General features: G+C 43.7%; 1 protein-coding gene across 11 annotated transcripts in view; it reads left to right on the top strand.

Annotated features, from left to right (window-relative positions):
- Nucleotides 1-19,151: 19,151 nt before the first annotated feature.
- Nucleotides 19,152-23,596, top strand: part of KIF21A (kinesin family member 21A) — a 93,132-nt gene continuing 88,687 nt past the window's right edge. For 6 of the 11 annotated variants that reach the window (XM_065837020.2, XM_065837004.2, XM_065836995.2 and 3 more), the window contains exon 1: nt 19,152-19,405. In XM_065837020.2, the coding sequence (XP_065693092.1) occupies nt 19,362-19,405 (44 nt within the window). In that variant the 5' untranslated portion in view covers nt 19,152-19,361. The remainder of the gene's footprint in view (nt 19,406-23,596) is intronic. The other 5 variants (XM_065837030.2, XM_071803422.1, XM_065837055.2 and 2 more) reach the window with 1 other exon arrangement.

Here is a 23,596-nt window from a genome sequence, read left to right as displayed (position 1 = left end):
TTCTTTTCTTCATTGTTTGCATGCTGCTTTACTTAATTGGAGCAGATCTGCATGCTGATCAGCGCTGCTATGGGCACAGTTCACTAACCACAGCGTTTCCCAAGAGTTTCGTGACTTTATCTCTGCCAGGCTGATGTTTTACTAGCCAAATACTTGTCTGCCACACTTAGGAAGCCTTCAGTGAAGATGATATAAGCTTTGCAGGTGTAGATGAAAGCTGAATTGAATTTGACTTTTAGTTATTCCTTGTTGGGCAGGACTGACATGACTGATACGCTGAGGGGGGAAAATATTGGGGAAAAAAAGAAACCTGTTAAGTTTCCTTCCAGTCAATCCCAGCACTTGAACCCGTGCTGTCTGCCTTTACAGAAACCAGCTGCAGTAGGCTGGGAAACGCTGTCTCTCACATTGCCCAGGGCATAGCTTTGATCAAACAACCTCAGCTTGTCTTTCACAAAGCTTTCTTCATGCACCTGATATGGGATCCTGCCTGAGATAATGAATCATGATGCATTTAAAAAAAAATTAAAGGATTCATGTCAAACTCTGCCTCTAATCCAAACCAGCGCCTTGGTCATTTGTCCCATGTGCAGTGTGACAGGACAGCGGCAATCCCGGGTGTCCGCTCGTGGGCTGAGCACCCGCAAATGTAGGTCACTGCCATCTGAGAGGCAGAATCAATATTTCAGGGTGCATTGCACCCTCTAGCTTACGAGTTTGATTGAAGGGGCAGGAGAGCTAAAATTAATTTTTAAACAACCTGACTGGAGGGCAAAATCATCTTGATTAAATCTCATTTACTCTTCCTCTGATCCAGCAGGCAGATGGTGCTTCCCTCCTGCACTTTGAAGAGGTGAACCCAGAAAGGCTTCCAGGGAAAGCAGATCTGAGACTGTCAGAGCTCACTTTCAAGCAGGTTTCCACTGCAGAGATCACTGACATTGCCTGTCTGCCCACAGACCAGAGAATTTGAAGATGACAGGCACAAGCAGAGGAACATGCTCCCAACCCTATCCTTCCATGGTAAAATAAGGGAGTCATATCTTTTGGAAAATTTTTGGTTTTTTCCCTTTATGCTTGTGCTGCTATGTATTTGCTGAGTTTTGAGCACAATTGCCTATACCCCGGGCTGGCTTTCTCAAGAGGACGTGCTGGGAAAGGTCCGCAGGGCAGGGGGCTCACACAACGCTGGCAGCACCTGGCAGGTGTATGCACCCACAGCACCGCTTTGCATTTGGCTTTGGCTATGGTTCATATTTCAGGTTTTGCTCTCTGGTGAGTAAGCTAGAAATAGGTTGGTTGTGTGGGTTTTTTGGTGTTTGTGGTTTTTGTTTCGTTTTGTTTGTTTGTTTGTTTAAAAAAGCTGTGGCTTTCTTCTCTTACTTGCCTCTACAGAACTGGAATTCCAGGGGGGCGGAGTGCAAATGCAACTGTTAGGAGACTGTGATAAAAAAGGTAAAGATTTGCTTTTCTCAGAAAACAGCTTAGTTCTGCCCACCCCTTTCAGCTTAAACATTTGTTCTGTGTTGCAAACACAGCTGGCAGCTTGGCTTCCTCAAACGCCGTGTCCTCCAGACCCCAGGGTAGGAGTGGGGCAGAGGCCAGCAGCAATAGCAGGGTGTCCTTCTGCAGGGCTTCTGGGCCAGAAGAGCTTGCCAATGCTCCCTGCCTCTCTGCTGAGGCCCCTGCTGTGGTGGAGATGCCGGAGGAAGAAGGAACACATTAGTCCCTGCCTCACACTGGCAAGGTGAGGCTGAAAGGGCAGCCGCACATCAGAGGAGAGCCAGGCGAGCAGAGCAGCAGAGACAGGGAAGGGCAGGTGGAGGGAAGCCGGAATGCTTCCCCTCAGGGGCAGCAGCAACTTTCTTTTGAAGACCTGAAGCAACGCATCTTTGAAGTTAGTTTCAAGCTGAGTACGTAAGAGCTCTGGGGGTGTTCACATAGCAGAGATGCCTGGCAGTAGTTTCAGGGGTTGTGCAAGGGCTGCCATGAAGCCAACCAAGAATGAGACTACGGAGCCGCTCCCCAGCTGGAGCAGAGCAGTGGGACTGCCAGCCAGGACTGGCTCCCTAACCAGCTGCAAGGGTGAGGTGGAGCAGCCAGAGAACCACTCCTCCCACTGCAGAGGGACCTTGTTCCCACAGCAAAAGAGCCTGCCCACCGCCAGGGGAGTTGCTGTCCACCTCTAGCAAATCATTAGAGCCTCAGGCCCCTGGAACATGGGACGTTAGCCAGCATTGTAAGGGCCCAAGACAGTTTAAATGTTGCTTTTTTAACCCATCTGTAGAACATCTTTAAACCCTTGCTCTTTATGGAACACCAGATGTCTGCGGGAACCTCTGGCCACGTCCAGCCATGAGCATGGGAACGCCCTTCTGGCATGCTATGGTTTCTGTGCCTGGACAGGAGCACTTCCACCATCCTCCCGTAGCGCTAGAACACACTTATCCCAGGCCACCCACCTGGGACCCGTGATAAGCAGGATGAGTATGTGGGGCACAGGGACAGACTGGAAGGGCCACCTGCGCTTTGTGTGTGGCATATGCTGACACGAGTACCCACAGCAGCCAGATCCCCATCTCCCTGAGGATGAGGATCTGTCTCCAGAGCAGGGGAAAAGCCAAACTGGGTGTCTGTTGTGTGGGTGAGACACAAAGCAGTGTGTGAAAGCTGTTGGCAGACCACCAGCCAGCTCACGTGGATGTGGAATTACTCTTTATTTTCATTATAATCCAAATTTTTGAGAGCTGTTGTTATGCCTCATGTGGATTCACCACCACTCAACGTTACCAGCACTGAGTTACACCCACATAGATTTTTGGGTATCTCCCCTGATGATTATCAAACATGTGTCCTGAATGCAATGGCAAGACCAGAATGTTCCTAAACTGCTGGTGGCTGCAGCCCGGGGAATACATGGGTGAAGTTTTATGTTGTTTGTGGCACACAGTCCTCCTTCTGCGTCAGATAGACACCGCCTTGATGATACGGCAGTCAAGGCATGTCACATATATTGCGTAAATAAACATGGAAAATGTGTTTTCTGAGGAGCACTACTGCACGTGCCACAGCCAGCTGGACCTACCAGTTACGGAACATGATGGAATGTTTTCCTGCCGGTTGTTACCCAGAGATATTTCAATACCATTTCCCTGGCGATTCAAAACCTGTTTCTTCATGCTTCAAAACTACATGCTATGTGTTGGGACACTTGCAGAATCTGTTTCCAGTGACAGAATTCAAACATTTCTGATGCTTACATGAAGAAGAATGGATAAGGTTTCATGTTTGCTAACACCACACCTCAAACAGCTGTGCTTAAAAATAGTGATATATTTGCAAAACAACAAATATTGGATTCTTGTTATCTTTGTGTTCCTGATTTATGAGTCTTTAGGATATGGCCACTCTAAATTTTCCTATTTTCTTTGCAAATAGGACTGCTGGATACTTTCTTATTTAGAAATCAGGAAGGATTTTACTCCTGCATAATTATGGGTGTACAGAAGCTCAGGCATTATGGAAAACATCAAATCCTTGAAATTCTTAATCAAATTAAAAAAACTGACAACACCGATGCTTTATTAAATTAAAAAAAAAAATCTTTTATCTTTATGTCATCTAACAAAAATATTTTATACATACATATATATATATGGAAAATGTCAGTCCTCTCAGAAAAGATTTCACAAGATTTTATTAGTAAATAAAAAGGGAGGGTGGGGTGAAGGGGGGAGTGTATCATGGTACATTCATCATAGTATTTGCTACCCAAAAATCAATTTATAAAACATGTTGGGTAACAGTATATGGTTCAGGTTGCCCTGGTGAAAGTAACACAGGTTAAAGTTCAGATTCATTTGAAAGAGCAAGAACCACAGGTTAAAAGAAACACTATGAGTAGCAGTTCAGTTAGAAAACATACAGGAAGGCCAGACCACTTCATTGAATATTCTAGAGAATTATAGATAATTATCCTAAAGACTGAACACTGAATTAGATAGTGGTGGATATTAATGTGTATTAGTATGCATCTGGATTCAGGGTCTACAGGCTTTAGGGACAAGTCTTTGATTATTCTTGTTGCCTCCCACCTTAGGGATTCCGGGGAAAAGGCAGCAGAGAAGTTTTTATGGCAAATCCTGTCTTTCTAATGCAATGGCTGCCCACATCATTGCCTGGCCAAGGCAAGACAGGAACTGCCTCCTAAACTGAAAGCTTAAATACTTTCAGTTTCTACTCAGCTTCAGACCAAACTTTCCATGGATCTCAAGTTGTCTTGCTGGGTGAATGAGCTGCTGCACTGAATTTAGTCAATGTCTGAGTGGTTTACTTGGAGTTTGAAAGACAGTTCAGAAGCTGCATGGACAAGTACCCATAGTGGACAATTTTACAAAAATTTGCCTGTAGGGGAAGTTTCCTGTAATCCCAGTTATTCACTACGTGGCTTGGACTTTGGTATGTGAAGGTTTTATTTATCACTTTCATTATCACTTTTCATTGCAAAGTACAGGCCACTAGTACCACTTGGCTGCTTGTATTATATAACCCAGGAGCACATTGCACAAGGACACAAAAATATCTTGGTCTCTTCTAAACATCACTGGGAGTTTTGGCCTGATGGTATCTCATGGCAGAGAGCTTCACAGTTCAGTTGGACATGTTTCCCGTTTCCAGGCCTGTGAATACATCCTGCACTTTGGCTTGAACAAAAAGGGAAGCAAGACTTTGTCTCACAATTCACTGAGCGGTAACAAATGGTCACTGTTTGAGCAGGTAAATAGGTTATTCAGAGCACAAAAACTGACTTAAGGTCTTCAATCTGAAAACTTCAACTCCAGTAGTGAAAGATAGTGTAGTTGAAATCAGTTTGGAAATCCGATGTGTACAGCCCTGAGCTTTCTTCATGTCCTGCCCCCACCTACCACCTGAGCTAATAGCGACATGGGTAGCAGGCTGGATTTACTGTGTTTTGCTTTGTCAGCAAGGAGCACAAATAATAGTAACCGGAACAAGTTCTCAGACAGATTTCTAAATCACTACTGTGTCAGCCTAACTGGGAAATTTGAGCAGGTCTATGCAGAAATAAGTAAACAGAAACACGAAGTATCAACATATATTCCATATATATTTTAGTTGTGTGCCTAGAACAATAATCAGTTACCTCTTATTTTGGCTTGAGCAAGAGCATTGATTTCCACTCTACCAGCGTGCTCTGCTACCGAGCATTTCAGTCAATGATTTGTTCTTTGCTTTAGTTTTCATAGCATCATCATTTAAAAATCACCTTGCATGTTGAAGCCTTCAGGATGCCTTCATGAAAGACTTCTGTAACAGAACAATATAAGGGCGAAACTGAAATACAGTGATGGCTCAAAATCTGCAAGATGGGTACTTTCCTTGCCCAAGCGTGAAAAGAAGGATTTATTAGATGCCTCCTGAAAATGGTTGACAGTGAATATCTCTATCTGCATTAATGTAATTCTCATTTGTGAACTTCAATGTTATTGTGTTTGCTATAAGGAGGGGCTATGGTGGGTTAATTCAAGAGCTATGGCTACTGTCAATGTTGCAGGAGGTACGATATGTCGCTTTTTAAAGTCCTAAACCGAGACAGTTTTCCACACAGGCCTCCGGACCGTGGGTTTGGGAGCTGTGCTTGGGAAACAGCACCTCTCAAGCCATTGCTCAAGCCACTGAGAACCAACTTGTCCAAGGCGTGCCTTATACACACCCTGTTCTGCTATATAATTCATGGTAATTATATGCTCGCTGAAAACAGAACAAAACTATAACTAGGAACAAATAGACAGTCTGGGAAAAAAATCTTTGATCTGTAACAGTTTTTAAATAGATGCCATTTGTTTGCTCCTGCAAAAGCTGTCCTTAAAGCACAGCTGGACTCCCGTTTCTTGCCTGTAACAAGCCTCACCCTTGACAAACTTTCCTGAGAGTGGGCACAGTGTCAGCATGTGGGAGGAGAAAGAGGTCCCTGGGGAAACCTAGACCTCCCAAACTGGAATTAACACAACTACATTTTTAAAGAGTTGGGGGTTTGCTTCCCTAGACCCTGGCAACATCTCTGGTTTGACGTGTGGAGCAAGCAGGTGAAGGAGGCTTGAACACCTGCCAAGCAGAGCTGAGCGAGGCTTGATCTCTCCTTGCACTGGTGTAAAGGGAGCCCGACAGCATTCAGTGTGAAGGACAGGGTTGGTGACTTCTGCTTCATTCTAAAACAAAAAGCCAAGGTGCCAGAGTGAGGAGGGCAGAGCAGGAAGCCCTTGGTGCCAGCAGGTATCTTACCTGCTGCTGGGTGCCACAAACACACAGCTACACACTCTCTTCCTTGCATGAGGCCATAAATCTGACCTTTAGGCAGTTGCCAGAGTCTCTTATTCTTCCTGGTTTAGTCATAGTGAAGTATAAATTTGCTTTGAATTGCTGGGTTTGGTTTTATTTCTCAGGAGTTTGTTTCCTAAGGAGAAAAACGATGGACTCATAGCTCTCCCAGTTAGAAGTACACAGGCTATTTAATTTACTGAAGTTGCAATACTGTCTTTTTAATAATTATTGTCTACTAATTAGTTAATTACACTGTTACTAGTGTAGCTATGAATAGATGTTAAACTCTATTGCCGAGTGTGATGACAGAATTAAACCCGCACGCAACGAGATAACACTCCCTACAGACTCTCCCACACTCCTCACAGTTGTTACTGCAGAAAAGATGCAAAACCAAAGTAAGCCTTTTCCAAAGCATTTCATATAATGACATCATACTGAAATCATACCCCTTCAGGAGGTCCGATGGCACTGGCTGGTGACGCACAAACAGTGCATCCGCAGCCAGGGCGGTGCGTGTTCCGTGGGCTCGGCGCGGCAGGAGTGTTCCTTCAGCAGTCCCCAGCCCAGCTGGGGATGTTCAGCTCTGCACAGCTCCTGGATCACTGCAGTGCCAGCTCTTGGGAGTCCCTTTGCATGTCCTGTGTGTGTGTCCATGGAGGGAGCAGTGCATCCTTGGGGAATGCGGTACAGCATACCAGGCTGATGGTTCCCATGAACCAGAAACTGACGCACACAGCTATAGGTGTAGGTCCTGTGTATCCATACTCAGATGTACACGTATTCATGCACTGTCATGTTTTCACTTCAGAGCAATGGGATCTTGATATAACGAGGTTGTCTTTCATATGATAGCACACATATACTTTCAAGAAACTGGGAGGAGAAAGTTCCTTTGCTTGCTGAGGTCCGTAGGTGCTGCAGATGAGACTCAGATCCCAAGACCCAGAGAGCAGAAGCTGTACAGCAATTTTACATCTCCACCACAAAGCAGATTAGATCAGTTCAGTGGGATGGGGAGCCAGCATGGTTGCAGGTGTTCTGAATCAGAGTTTTTTGTCAGTCTCCAGGTTGTTGACCCATGCAGCCCTGGCAGGAGCCAGTCACGGTCCTGCCATGTCCCTGGCAGACGAGAGCAGCAGCAGGCCCCAGGCCATAGCCTTTGCAGCTGCACCGGTGACAGTCTGCACCCCTGGAGATTTAAGGTGAACTAAAAACCTGCAGTAACGTGGCCTTTGAAGCATTAGTGCACACCAACCACGTATCACACAGAGGTACTGTGGTCATCTTATTGGTACCCACACTTTGTACCACACTTATTCAACAGCCTGTGCGTATATTCACGTATATGTACTCATACAGGAAAATACTGCTGTCTTTTCAAGGTAAAGGGCATAAATGAGTAAGAATAAGTCAAGATCCTACTCACTAAAAAAAAACCCAACCAACCAAATAAAAACACACAAAAGCCAACCAACCAAAAACCTCACAACCCACCACTATGAAAAAAAGTAACAAAAAACCAAGAACAACAACAACCAAACAACAAAACATTCCTACAAAGAAAAACATCCCGAACAAATCACCAGATGTTTTAGAACGAAAAATAATATTCCAAGTAGGAAATGGTCATTAGGCGGTGGCAATAGTTGAAACAGTGAAGCTACAAATACAATATGGCAAGAAACAGCTGCAGCTAACCCAGAACATTTCAGTTGAAGAATATGCTTTGTGAAGACTGTTTGGCTGGGTAAAAATCTAGAAGGACTATAAAGGACAGAAATAAAATGGTCTATGGGCTAAACTATGTTTTGCAAATCAGAGGATGCAGAAGGAATTTGAATAGCTGAATTTCATCATCTTCCAGTTGGAAGAGTGGTGCAATGGCACTTAGTGCCATGATCTAGTAAGTGGACTGGAGTTGGACCAAGGGCTGGACTTGATGATCTCCGAGGTCTTTTCCAACCCAGTCGATTCTGTGATTCTGTGATTCTGTAATGCTGAGTAATTTCAAGGGGAGAATAAATAATTCCATTATTAGAGAAATTTGACATAGTCATGGTAGCATGGTGTCACAGAAGATCACTAAGGGAACTCACAAATTTAAATGGAGTAAGACATTTAAAGGACATTTTACTATGCACATCTATATGTAAATTAACCCACATAACCAATGCTACATGTATCTTCAAGTCTGAAGCTATTTAAATAAAACATAACGATAGCTGATGCAGAGTCATTCTAAGTTGATTTACCTGTTTCTTGCCTTCTTTTGAAATTTTAATTACATCATGACAGAAAACTCAATTCTGTGAGACAAAGTGGAAGACTTTGAAAACCAAAAATGTAAACACTAATATAATGTGGACTGATAATCAGAAAAGAACAAAGCTAGTGGATTTAAAATAGAGGATTTAAACCATAAATGCTTTCACATTTGTAAGAAAAACTTGAAAAATTTATGTGAGTGTAGAATCTGAAGGTAAATGCTATGAATCCCCATTTTTAAAAGTGCAAGCATTTGAAGTTTTGTCGTCTTCTTTCTTAGGCCTGCCCTATAAGAGGGATTAACTTTCACTCCAGTGACAGCAGTGAGACTTATCTGTGAAGCACAAAACTCCACTGGGTGACTAAGGGTAGCAGAATCTGGCCTGGGTGAATCAGACAAATAACCATAATTATGTTAACTAGGTGCCTAAGGCATTAATCTTAGTGTGCACAGAACTCTGATAGATGTTGAGCTCTAGATGAACCAGCTGCTCTCCCTGGGAGCTGGGATGCTCCTTGCTGCTAAGGATTACTTCCTCTGTGGCTGGATAAATTGTAGGAAAACACTAAAATAAAGACAACCAGAAGACAGAGCATATGGAGACACTTCAGCATCAACAAGTAGCATTTAGCACTAGGTGGTGCTCTTTTCTCTACTAAATTACTATTCAATGGCTGCAAGAGGAATGTTGTTTTTTTCCCCAAAGACACTGTGCCCCATTTGTTACTGTAGGACTTCACCCAAAGAACAGAAAACTCAAAAACAAAAACGTAAAGCCAAGCAGAATGCTTTCCTGTGTTGATTAATCATAGTTCATAAGCCCAGAGATACATACTGGATCATGCAGCCCCCTTCTGCGAGTGCTCACTGCCATTGCTCATGGTCCTTTTTTTCCCAGTATTATTTGCAGTGTCATTGTGATGAGGGATTTCTTACATCCCTAAAGAGATTCTCTTGGATCTGCACACAGGTCACTGTAATGAAATTTATTTTTGAGATCTGTCATGTTTCCTTTACTTTTATATTCTTCCCAATCACAGACTGTTCCATCCTAAGTCATTCTTCATTTATTCCCTCCATGTATTTATGTTCTTTTGTTATGCGTTCTGTGGCTGTCAGGGATACATATATATATTTAATGAGCTATTTTAAGTCTTTTCATTTGTATCAGTCTATCAGTCATAACAAGCCTTCCTCATACCTGTTATCTTTCTACAATGTCAAATTCATCAATGCTTTTATTAGCAGAGCCTCATAAGAATCCTTGCTAAGATTTAGTTTTCCATGAAAAGCCAGACAATGAGATAATAACTTTAATAGTTATGAGAAGATCTAGAATAATCTCCTAACATGAAATGACTCAGTGATAACAAGTGGTAAATGAAATTCAGAGCACAAAAATAGAGGAGAAAATGGTCTTTCATTTTGTGGGGGAAAAAAAAAATCATTATTATCATAGAGGAAGGAGATGTTAGGTGGTGTATGACAAAAGTCAGCTCAGTGCCTGTCAAGCAGACAAACACAATCTCAGGAAAAATGGGAATAATGGAGAACATCCTTGTGCTATGGTAAGAATCCATGGTGCAGCCTAATCTTGAGTGCAGCTTCCAGTCCAGCCGCCTGATCTCAGGCAAGAGGTAACGTAGGTGGAAGAGGCTCAGAGAACAGCCATACAAGTGCTCAGAAGTGGTATGAGGAGAAATCAGATGGAGTTAGAGCCTTCAGCTGGAAAAAGAGACAGCTGCACACTCATGGTTAGTTTGCTGTCCACTCTTCCTTTCTGTTTCACCCCTGAAATTAAGGAATACCTGTTTTCATGTAATTTTTTTTTTTTTTTTTGAGGGTGAGCTCTTTTGGTGCTATCCCAAACAATTATCAGACTCACACTGTAGTAACATAATCTTCCGTCTTCCTCCATCTCTATTTCTCTGGGGCTCGGTGAATGGCTGGTTAAAGCCAATTCCTTTTTGTTCTTTATAACTGCATTCCAAGTCCACCATGCTGGTCACTGACCCCATTGGTGTCAGCAGCACCACTTCATCCATCAGAGCACTAAAAAAGGCCCTGCCGGGTCAGACCAACCGCCACAAATGCTATTGCTGCCCAGTGTCCACGGTGGCACTGGGCTAGCTGCATGGGTGCTGGCCATCTGCTCTGATCAAGCCATGGGTTTGGAAGGTCCCAGCAAACCCTGCAAAGTTCTCCAGGCTCCCAGCACAGCGTCATCTGAGACAGGGCAGGCAAATCCAGATAGCAAAGCCTGAGGAGTGATGATAGGAGATGCTGTTTGAAGAGAGCATGCATACTTGGACTCTTCCTCTTGTCCAGGCTCCTAAGATCACAGTCATTGGAACTGCCTGTTCCGTTTACTATCTGTTAATAGAAGCATTGTTCACAAATCTCATCTAACCCCTTTTTATGCTTGCTAATAGCCTATTTCCCCAACATCCTGTGGCAATGAACTCTGGAAGTTCATTACTTGCTGTGCAAAGTGCTCTTTCATTTCAGAAGCAAACTGTATCTATCCCCCTGTCTATAAATGCAAATTTATATAAGATTCAGCCTGCCACTGTTCTGAGTATTATCCTTTGGTCTAAGTGTTCCCAAGTGATCCATGCACAATAAGTGTTAGGAAAATTACTTCAAATAAGTATTAAGGAAAACAATGCTCAGTTTGTTGCATTTTTCCAGGGGAAGGTGAGAAATGGTTGTTTAGCCATGGCTGCTGCCCGAATAAGTGAACGCCTCTTCTCCACCTACACGTGGCCCAGCACAGACCTACAATCACATGTTTTCTTGTGAAAAGGGGAGGTGAGGCTTGCAGCCTGCTACTGCTGCCATGGTACAGCCTGTGGTACAGCAGTGGTCCTGCTGCAAATCCTGTTTGGGAACTCCCGCTTCTTGCTTCTCCCACCTGATTGTATCACCATTTTGACTACCCTTTTTTTTTTTTTAATGGGTCCGTGTGACAGTGCCAAGTCAGGCTGCACACATAGAGAGTAAAGCAACTTGTACTGTGCTTAATCTACAGCTGTCATCCCTTAATTTATAAATGCCTTGATGCTATCAAAATACTCAGTTTTGTCTTGCAAGGCCTGCCCAACCCTCTGCTACGCAGATGACTCTCCACCCACTTGCTCTTCCCCAGGCACCGGTGCTGCCTGTGGCTTGTGGTCCCAGTATTGTTTAGGTAATTAGTCATGTCTTCACCCAACTTCCATCCTTATTTTTTTGTTATTACTATTTATTGTTTTCATTGCGGTAATGCCTAAGGATGCCAATTAGGAAATAGGATTTAATTGTAAAAAACTGTACAACAAGCCCTAATCCCAAGAACTCACCATCTGGGGCTTAGGCACACCGTAAACAAGTGGGAGGAAGCCTCAGAGAACAACAGAAGAGGACAAGGTTTTTACACAGAATAATCACAAAGCTGGTCACCAACTAACCTCTACTAATAGTCATTAGCAGGCTCTGCAAGGAAACAGAAAATTTCCTCACCTCATTGGAACTAATTTAATCCGAGTATTTTACCAGAGATGGTGGAGTTAAATTACATTTCATCTGGAATGTGCTAGGGTTTTGATGCTTATTGTTTAAACATGTAAACTCACTTTTTTCTGTCTTATCTAGGATAGATCGGCAGGGCTGCCCACGGGCGGCTGCTGATGTTGTGCTCAGCACATACACACAGGACTCCCGCCATTCAGTACCTTCCACAAGGCTGCACCACAAATTGGAAACATGGTGGTGATGGGGAAAGGGTGAAGGACAGAGGAAAGATGAGGATACTATTAGGAAGGACATGATGAAAAATCCATCATGTTGGGTAACTGCATCTTTAAGGCAAAATTTGTATTGTGCAACTGTGACACATTCAAGTCTGAACAGCTGGTTCTGGTGAGAGGCAGCAGAAATAAATTTCCCGTGCAGCTTTTGTTTTAATAATTCATCTCATTAAGGTGTGGTCTAATGGTGTTTGCACAGGGAGTCAGCACTAATACTGGTTCTGACAGCCATTTTTTCTACAGGCATCTGCAAATCTCATATCCTTCTTGCCTCAGTTTCCTAGTACGAGAAAGGGGAAGAGCTGTACTTGCATTGGTTCAGATCTGTAGAACAGTTGGCCTACTACTCTGTTCCTTGGGAGATAATTTGTAGTCTTTTGCAATAGGACGCTACACATTCAATCATCCTGATCTAGTAGCATTCTGGGTTTATTTCGAGGCATTAGTGAATCAGGCCCAAGGACCATGTTTAGAAACACAAGTTTCTGACCCATGGGACAGAGCCCTTTGCAAAAAACTACAGGACCTTGCTACACCTCAGGAGATGTTTAATAACCTAATGCCACTATGAGGTCTTATCCTGCTAAGACTTATTTTCTTCTTACTCTGCTAGATTTGAATAGTATTATCATAAATGATTAAGCTAAATTATGCTATTTTAAAGATCACTTCCCACCCCTCATCTCAATTTTTTGTATTCTTCCTGTAATACCTGAAGGCACTTCCAGTTGACAGAGTGAATTTGCAAGATTTTGCTGCAGAACAGCTGACCACGACTTTCAGTTAACTGACAAGTTCTTAAAACACAGTGACATAAAAAGCATGTTCATCCTTAGTGTAAATCCACTGATTTGAGTCTTGAGTCTGTTGAGATCATATACGGGAGGTTTTTCCCTGAGATTTTTAGCCCCGTTCTCTTTCTTACACTTTCTTCTAGTCTAGCAGTGCTGGTTTGGTGGGGATCTAATATACACGTGTACTACATGTGATCTAATGCAATGTGTATATTTAAATCAAAATATTTATCTTGATATAATCATCTTAGTGTAGACAGTAGTTATAGTAATACAAACTACAGCAGTCCTTAGGCCCAGGAAAAAAAGAAGTGTATGGGTATAAGCACATTTTTGTCATATAACACAAAAGCTCTGAGCTGCCAGGAGCAGAGGAAAACTGTACCGCTTTGTTAACAGTGGTATAGTTAACACAGTACAATTTTTGTGAGTAAAAAGAATTAGTACATAAAGAAATTGTCTATTTTTTCATCAAGTGTAGTGATGTATCTAGCAGCTCTATTGCTGTTGAATCCTCTGCTCAGTTTCAGATACAATCCCTTAGTCATGTGGCTTTTTCTACTATATTTTCTCCTTTACTTCATTTTCTGGAGGGTGGATGGAAAAGTCCCATGTCCTTTCTTCTCACTTTGCAGGTGCCTGATGCTGCTTTTCCTCCTATGCTCACCAGAAAGGACCCTGCAGAACTGTTGCTTGGCTTTGACTCCAGAGATCCCTCTTCCTTCTCCACCCTGTCCTTTCTCTACCGTCTTTTCTTCACACTCATCTGTATTAAACTGGCTTGTTTCCTTTCCTTATCTGGTGTTATTCTGACTATATAAACCTCATCTCGCACTCCTTTCTTCCTTTTCAACTTTAAATTATCTTCTCCCATCCCATCACAAGCCAAGCGGTTATTTCCTTCAGCAGCCTGCTTTCTTATCCACAGTTACTGGAAGCAATGGCTCCCCTGTTGTACTTTTTATCCTGCCAGTTTAGAGTAGCTTAACACTTTTCTTTCCTCATTGTTATTTAATCAAAAGTCTCAGTGAGTGTTGGGAAGAAAATGGAAAGCATGTGAAATGTCTTTTATAAGCCTGACTGGTTTCCAAGACCTGCAGTTAGAAAAGAGAAGCCAGCCAGAGAAGAAAAAAACTACTTCTAGAAAGTCCTTAAAAATCAAGATGCAACTGGTTTTAGAAGTTTAGTTCAGTGTGTAGTGAAGATTTTTCAAAAGATGACTATGGAAAAGCCTTAGGTTCATGTAAGCCCAAAGCATTTATACAGAAAATGCAAACAGAAGTTTCACTTTGCCGAGTAGAAACCGTGTAACCTGTATACATTAGTGTTGAAGAGTTTAGTGTTCATTAGATAAAATGCAGTGATTATTGCTGATGAGTGAATGTCGCTGACTTGATTTCCATCAACAACAGCTCATGAAACCACAGGAGTCCAGTTACCCTTCCTGTGTCAGAAGATACTGGAATACAAGGAGTTATTGGATCACAGAGATCATGGAATTATGACAGACATGGACAAGGGAAAAACTATAGGGAAAATCTGTGATTACTTACATGAGCAAAAATCTCCATATTTTTCAAACTGTTTATTCAGTAACTAGGAGTTAATAATGATCTCCCATACCACCTGAATATTTAGTATTTCTCTGTCTGTATACAAAAGAATATCTACCTTCAATAGCAGAAGGCTGGATGCTTAACTTGGCAAAAACCCACTGATTTTGCTTGTAGCATTCTACCAGTCATGGTGCAATCAGTCTCATTGGTACAGATTAATCAGAAATTAGTGATATCATATATTATCATCTGCCTCAATAAAATGGTGTCACCTTCACTACTCAGCAGAAAAAGCACTAGAGAACATCACAACTGTATAATGAATGTCAGGTTGTTACCTGATGAGGTTTTGTACAGTGAAATCTTAAATAAAAGATCGTTAGCAAAACATGTTAACTAACAAGTTGAACCGTTGATTAAATTGGCTTATTTAGCACTGGTAAGTTATCACAAAGAAAAAAAGTAAGTAAGGGCTCTACTATTTTAAGTGGTCCATTTTAACTAAAAAAATAATTTCAAACCCAACTTGTAGAGCATAAGCATGGCCTGAACAACTTGTCTGCAAACATACAAATGTCAAAATGCAGGTTCTGACTCCTAAGTGGAGTCAGCTTGGCTCACTCAGGTTGCGTACAGCTCTGATTTTAGGCAGCTTCTGATGCTTAAAGGAACTCTAAGAGCATCTTTGAATCTGTGCAGGTTGTGCATGTGTCTGTGTGTCACTCAGAGCCCCCACCCTTCCAAATGCAGGTCTTTGGTTGCCCCAGTGGATGAAGCTTGTAGTGCTGAGTCATTTGGCAGGAGAATGGAGGAGGTGAAAGTGTAACAGCCGGCACCTGGGACGACTGCCAGGCAGGGATGTTCCCAGCCATCCTCCCCGAACAGTGAGCAGGCACCACGGTGGTAAAGCCCACTCCAATCTCCAGTGTTGCGGTTTGTTGCCTCTCAGACAATGTCTGCAGCTGATCAGGGGTGGCCAGAGGCAGCTGGTACCTGTGGATTTGGAGCCACACCAGGTAATCTACTGCAGGTCCTACCTGTAGGCACGCTGACCGAGAAGCATGAGGAGAGGGGACCTTCCAGGAAACATCACTCATTAGCTGTGAGGTTGGACAAATCCATTAAATGTTACCGTACAGCTTTATTAAAGATAAACAAGACGTCGGCCGTATGGTTATGTACTTAGACAATGAAAGAAAGGGAGCGATTGTGCCCTTATTTATTCAAGTTGAATGAATAGAATGCTGGAGAGCAAAGGTCAACCACATTACAAGAAATGAAAAGCAGGAGAAATTATTAAAGTTTCCTAGGGCAGCCATGTTAACAGTACAGCAGACTGCTCCTTTATATTGGATGAGCTGGGAATAAATCAAGAAAAAATGGTTTATTTTAGCAAAAGGATTGTATGCTTTCTGGAAATGGGGAACACAGAGAAAAATCTGTCATTAAAGATGCCTATGTCTTTTTCCTGTTTTACATCTGCATGATCACCAATCAGGCAATTTGCATGACACATGGCATGAAATGTGACTTTCCATATCAATTTCAGAGGAGTCTGGCACTGAAGTGAAATATTTGGGATAGAAGATACCTATGTAATACTGTAGTATTTAAGACCAAAACTTATGACTTCCTGTTTAGTCCCAATGTGAATAACAAATCTTTGTCATTAAGGTCCCAAACCTGTAAATACCAACCCATTTGTATAAATAACATCAAGCTCACGGCAGCTTCTGCCAGAGATTTTAGTCTGCTAACTCCATTTTCAACATGTAGGAGAGAGGGCTGGATGTCGTCAGGCTGAGAAAAAATGTCTAGGGGCACACGAGGGCAGAAGAGGAACAGCCCTGGCAAGATCTAGATCATGATTTTGGCTCTGAGCAGCTGGGACTGAGCGAGTCGCAGGTCCTACGGCTGCTGCTCCCCGCTGGGTTTACAGCACAGCTCCCATCTGAACTGGAGGCACTGACTGAGCAGGGTTTCATACGCATACTCAGGGTGATGTGGGTGAGCTTTGCTGTACTGCAGCCTGCCCAGCAAAAGATGCCGTGTGAGATAAATGCAGATACTGCCAGGGTACGAATTTGGCTGGAGTGCATTTGTTACATTAACCTTGTAGCTTTGACAGCTGAAAAAAAAAAAAAAAAAAGGTATTCGATACTTTTGGATAAGAAAGTATCAAAGTTACTAAACATATTACAGCAAAAAACATACTGACCTTTGCATTTTCCATATTTGCTCTTAGCTTTGTTGTTAGCTTGATTTGTAAATGAATTATGATAACCAATTTGGCATAAGATAACACTGGCATAAGATTTCACTCACCATGAATGGACTACAGGTATTTTTAAATAACTCAGTACAATAGAGACAGATGTATGACCCAGTCGCGGGTGTTCAGCCCCACTAGCTGGAAATGCCTTGAACTATGAGCCTTCAATCACTTTCATTTTGAGGCTATTTCACATGAATGCTAACATACTTCACCCGCAAGAGCTTTTTATCGGCTGTCTTGCTCATTCTATAAAACATGGCGGAAAAAAAGGAAAAGAAAGCACCTGGACGACAGCATTAAATAGAGGATAGCGAGCTGGGAAGCCCAGGAAAATGTAGACTTTGCTCTGCCTGTAGGAGGTTTCCTTGTTGACTTCAGACCGAGCTATCTGGCTACCAGGCGGGCCATTTTCCAGCAACAATCCAATTTCTTAATGAAGAAACAGAAAAAGGTGAGAAAATAACTACAAGAAACAAGCAGAGTATCAATAATACAGTCATTTTCTTCTGAGAAGAAGAGATTTGTCTTCAGAGAGAGGCAGGGCAGTGGCTGGAGGCCCCATCCTGCCAGCAGAACTCACCTGCCCATCTCTGACAGAGGCTGGGGCCTGGGTGTGAACAGCCTTCACTATCAGAAGCAAAACAACTTGAACTGCAAGTTTTTTAGCATATCATTACAAATGCAAACCCAGGCCTATTCTGACGGAAAATCTTCCTTAGGAATGTGAATTGTTTTGGGCAAAATAACCGGGCTTGTTTCCTGGCAGGGATATTATTTGCATCAAAAATTAATGTCATCCACCCACTCAGTTTCCAACTAAAAATCAGGCATTTCATTAGCGAAGTCAGAACAGTGATGCCTGGCTGGAGCAGTTAGGGCAAACAAACCTGCTGAGTACAGCCTGAAAAATGGAAGAACTGCGTGATCCTGCAGGTGTGAGGGTCCTGACACCGCCAGGGCCAGGGGAGGAGGAAGGAGGAATGAGGACATCCCATTCTTGCTCAGGAGAGGGAAACAGGTGGATGAGCAAAAACCCTGCCCTGACAGGGGGTTAAGCTGCTCTTTCTCGGCAGGGAGGTCTGGAAGGCTGGATGCAGAGGCTTTGTGTCTGGCTGCGCATGTGTGCGTGCAAGAGCCATGTGTGTTGATAGCACAAGTGGAGCATTGTGGGGGGAAGAGCTGTGTGTGTGGAGCACTGCATGAGTGTCGTGTGTGTGGGGAAAGAACTGCCTGTAAACCAGACACTGCAAATGGTGCTGTGTGTGCCCACAGCTGTCAGCGTTTAGGTGTGTAAGAGGCATGTGTGGGGCTGTGGCTGAGTGCACATGTGAGGAGACCTGTGCGGGAATGGTAACACCACACGTGTGTGTGGATGGCAATGCCACACGTGTGTGTGGAAGGCAGCACCACAGGTGTGTGGAAAGGCCTGCGTGAGGAGGGGAGCGTGCAAGGTGTGGGAGAAGGGCTGTGTGTGAGGAGTGTGTGTTCAAAGATTGTAGTCCTGAAATGAGAGTTGGTCTCTTCTCCCAAGTAGCAAATGATAGGACAAGAGGAAATGGCCTCAAGTTGCGCCAGGGGAGGTTCAGATTGGATATTAGGAAAAATTTCTTCACGGAAAGGGTTGTCAGACATTGAAATAGGCTGACCAGGGAGGTGGTGGACTCACCATCCCTGAAGGTATTTAAAAGGTGTTTAGACGAGGTTCTTAGGGACATGGTTTAGTCCTAGAGTCAGGTCACGGTTGGAGTCGGTGATCCTGAGGGTCTTTTCCAACTGAAATGATTCTATGAACAAATAAGAGGTCTGTGCGTGAAGGAGGTGTGTGAGGGGGATGAGTGTGTCTGTGCAGACGGGTGTAGCAGAGAGGGGTGTGCGTGGAGCTGTGTCAGGGAGCCCTGTGCCCGTGTGTGAGCCGAGGCCCGTGAAGCGGGCGCTGCGGCGGCGGCCCGGGGCGGGCCCTGCTGACGCATTGCGGCTGCAGCGGGCGCGGGGCGGCCGGGGCGGGGGACCGGACCGCGGAGGGGCGGGGGCCCAGGCCCATCCCTCCGCCCGCCGGCGGGCTGACTGACAGCGCTCTCCGACCAGGCACTGGCAGGGCCGGGGCGGGGCGAGGCGGGGGGTGGAGGAGGAGGAGGAGGAGCAGCGGCGCGAACAGCCTTGCGCTGCCGCGGCCCCTACCTATTCATTCAGGCACCTAAAATGGCTGGAGAGAGGAGGCGGCGGAGCAGGTGAGGGGGGAGCCGCAGCAGTGCCCCCTCCTCCTCCCGGCGGGCCCGTCCTCGGCCCGGCAGCGTTCCTGGCAAGCTCGCGGCCGCCCCTCGCCTGCCCCCCGGCACCATGTCGGCCGGCCAGGACGAGAGCTCGGTGCGGGTGGCGGTCAGGTAAGCGGAGGCATCGCCTCTCCTGGGGACTGGGGGGCCGGCGGCCGTGGGGAGCGCACCCGCGGGCCCTCACGCCGCGGGTGACCGCGGCCGGCAGTGCCCGTGGGCTCGCTGCGCCGGAGCGGGCTGCGCGCTCCCCGCCCGTGGGAAGCGGCATCGCCGCGCAGGCACAGCAGCGAGGGACAGTAAGAGTGGATCCGCTCGGCTCCTGCTGAGCCTCTTTTTCCTTACAGCACTGGGAAACAGCGAAAGGAGGGGCGGGGGGGAAAGAAACCCAAACGTTCTGAGGTCTTTCTCAGTCATTTCTCTCTAGTTTTCAGCAATGACCCTAAAAATATTCCGACTAATTATAGCCCGGTGCTGCAAGTGCTTACTCATGGAAGTAAAGAAGTCCCTGGGCTGTAGCGATGCGTTTGCATCACGGAGCTTTGCCAGAGCGGAGCCCGGCAGACCGATATTTTTAGAAAGATAAAGGCTTTTATCCCAGGCAGGCTGTGTCTCACCTTACGCACCGGGGGGAATGGATGGAGTTCCATGAGGCTGCTCACAGTAAATAGGAATACGTAAATATAGAAGTCATAATGGGAGTGGAGCAGAAATAATTTTAAAACATCAGCCAATTCAAATTACTCTTTTATCAGAGATCAAAATCTGTTGTTCATCGGTGAACTCTTGGCTCTTCTCAGTTTTCCATGTGAAGATATAATATTATTGTTTGATGAACTTCCAGATTAGCCCACGGATGCCTTGATTTTTGAGATGTCTTTTACATAATCCAGACATGAGAAATATATATATATATATATGTGTGCATATATATGTCCATATGAGTGTGTCAGTATGTGGGTTTTAATTGCGATACTGAATTATGATTTATTTCTTTCTTTTAAAGAAGTTTCTTTATATGCTGATGTGCTTCGAGTGATATACTACAATAAATAAGACCTTAGGGCAGGGTCTGTGTCTGCCAGTGCGTCCTTGGAGCCGCTACATATATCTCACTTTCTCAGATAATTCCAGTGTTGTGCAGGAAGACAAAGAGAGCGGATCACTTTTTCTCTAAAGGATGTAGGAATAAGCTATGTTACTGTGTGGTGTTGTTGGTATGTGCATGTGGGGGGGAAGAGTTCAATAACATTTTCAGTAAACAGAGGAACAACGCCCCTGCATGATAACATGGAGTGTATCCTGCAGTTGCTCATTGAAGTCTGCTCAATGATTATGATAGCATTTTCTATGGGCAGAGATACTTTTGTGAGTGTTGTTATCTGTTGAAGCATTTTTCAGGGAGGTATTATTCCAAAGCATAATTAGGCTGTGTTTTTAAAAAGGAAAATATGAGGTAGGTGTGATCCTAAAAATAGGGTGTGTTACAGGTTTACAGACTGTTCTGTCATTTGAAGAAAATATTAAATATGTTCTGAGCCAAAAATAATAGTTATGTAGAAGTTCATATATAAATACAGAGGTTTGTTGCAGCTGGGAATTAACACTTATTGGTGCAAATATGTTTATAGTTTGTGGTAGTATGTTTATAGTGTGTGGTAGATTAGAAATAATATATGGCAAATAATTAGTAAAAGTGTATTAAAATAATCCAGTTGTAGCTCTTGAAAACAAATCGCTAATGTTACAAGGCACATTTCTGTAATGTAGCTGTCTAACTAACACCTTAGTGCAGTTCACTAGACATGAAGGGTTGCATCTTTCCTTCTGTCTGCTTTCTTCCTTTTGGCAGATTACTATTCATGTTCAGAATTTCTCCCTCTCTGCTTAGCAATCATGAAGAAAAGCATGCACTATTTTTTCTTCCCTACCAGTAGCTCTTCGTAGGTGATTTTCTATTATTTCTGGTTGCACAGCCCTATTTTTTTTTTTTTTTTTTGCACAGTCCTATAATTCAACTGGTGTGGGAACTCGCTGTGTATCAGTGCCATCCTGTACCGTGCATTATGAATATTACATTGTGTTCTTGTTGGGTTTGTCCTTCAGCTCTTTTTGGGAACTAGAGCTTAGTTCAATGATGATCTCCAGTGTTGAGATGAATTAGTTGTTGTTTTCGTCTGTGCTTCCTGAACAAGGCTTGCTCTACGCCAGGACCAGTTTTTAGTTTGCAACCCCTGTGACAGTAACTGAAGTAAGATACTGCAAAGGCATGTTGGGCTGAATTTACTGCAAAGCTGAATTTGTTCAAACTTTAAACATAGGTTATGCAATAGACATCCCTGAAATTGTTTAGCAAATTGTTTTTCCAGAACCTGGTTATCTCATTTAATTGTGTACAACTGGATTAAAAGAATACTTCATTCTATCCAATTAGCACCACCTTTAAGCTATCATCTTGTAGGCTAATTGCTCCCCATTTTCTTCTGTGTAATAATGGGTTTTGAACGATTAGCTAAATACTCCAGTTTAGTGAAGTATGAAAGCTGAAAATAGTTTGGCAGGTAATCCAGTAGCTAATGTTAAATTCCTCAATTAAGAAAAAAATTCTTTCTCTATTGTCAACCACCACTGAAAGACCTGTGGAATTGCGATTTTGATGATGATGTGCAACTTCAACAAAGAACTTTGCTCTCTGTATGACTGTGTACACTGTGTGGTTTTAGATGGAATCAAAGAGCCTCTATGATAGTTATCTAATCAAGATGAGGATTTTTTAAGTTTGAAATTGCCATCTTGCTTCTATAAATGTCTTTTCAGCATATGAAAACTTACCATTTCATAGCATACTCAGAAAAAGTTATAGTTCATGTTTCTGGAACCAAGACCACAAAAAGGATATAGGTTATACTTTCTAGTTTCCTAGCTCTTGTGTGTTTTCCTACGTTAATGGTGTCTGCAGCCAGAATACAACGTGTAGGCTTCCTGCATGCTGGATAGATAAAGTTCTCACCTAAGACAGAGACCCTCAACAGCCAGTGGTCTGTGTCAGTATTGTGTTTTAGAGAGTCGTTGTATGAGCTATCCTGAGACTGGATGGGGTCGCTGCAGTCAGAGCCCAGAACCACTAGGTCACATTTACACTTTTACCAACTAGACCTGAGCTATCATCAGAATTGAAATGACTCCAACAGGAGAGCTGACAGTTAGCGCTTGTCCTCATTCCATATGGCCTGGAGCCATAGGTTAGGACATCCAAGCAGTGATGAGGAAAGTTGAACTTGGGTCTGCTGCATTTTTGGATACCTGCTAAACAAGGGAACTCTTGGAGAACAATCATATTTGGATGGAGCTCAGCAGAAGGCTTTCATGGGGGACTGCTATCTGATAGAGCATGGAATGATGTCTGTTGTTTGGATCCTGTTATGGAGGAGACATAACAATGCAGAACATTGAAGTAAACACCTGTCCAAAGGAGGAAGATGGCCTTGATTCACTCTGAGTCAGTGGAGGCCCCAGACATATAGATTATAAGATTCAGTGTTGATGTATAATATCGCCTTTTAAAATGCTATGTCAAAACAGAAATAATGAAGAACAATGTGAAAAGATGAATAGCTGTGGAAGCTGACCAATAGTCAAGAAAAGCAAGATGGTCACTGTCCTGGTTTTGTTAAAAAACAAGTTTCTCTTTTAGTGAATTTGCCTGTCAGCTAAAGCCTTCATATTAGCTGCATTTTCCTGGAGAACCCGATACATGTTTTGGTAAACGCAGCAATGGAATGCAAATTTATTGATAAGCACGGATGGACATCTCGCAAGAGGGGCAACAAGAAACTGGTGACCAAGAAACTGACCAACTGTGTATAACATTCCATTCATGTGAATACTTCATATAAAAGTGGGAGATCACGAGGATCTCATCCCTTTTTCCTTTTCCCTTCTGCTTATGGCCGACATTAGGAGAGGACCTTACTGGTTGTCCCTGCGAACTGAGGCCTAGCGACAGACTGAATCCAGCTCCGGTTGGCTGCAGAGTCTAATCCAGGACTTTGGGTGCTGGCTCTGCACTTGCTGAGACATTCAAGATTGGTTTTGTATATTTTGTATTATTTTCTCTATTCTTATTAGTAGCATTAGTAAAACAGTTTTGATTTTTCCAACTCTCTTCTCTCTGTCCTCCTTTTCCTCCTGATCGCCTGTCCTGAGTGGGAAGGGGGAGAGGGAGGGGCAAAAGGGGGAAGTGGGGGTGAGAGGAGGTTAACAATACGTCTGCCAGGGTTTTTGTTGTCACCCCGCAATCTTAAC

This window comes from Patagioenas fasciata, chromosome 1 (assembly GCF_037038585.1).
Source record: "Patagioenas fasciata isolate bPatFas1 chromosome 1, bPatFas1.hap1, whole genome shotgun sequence".
NCBI classification, from domain to species: Eukaryota; Metazoa; Chordata; class Aves; order Columbiformes; family Columbidae; genus Patagioenas; species Patagioenas fasciata.
This window is presented reverse-complemented; position numbering and strand designations above follow the sequence as displayed.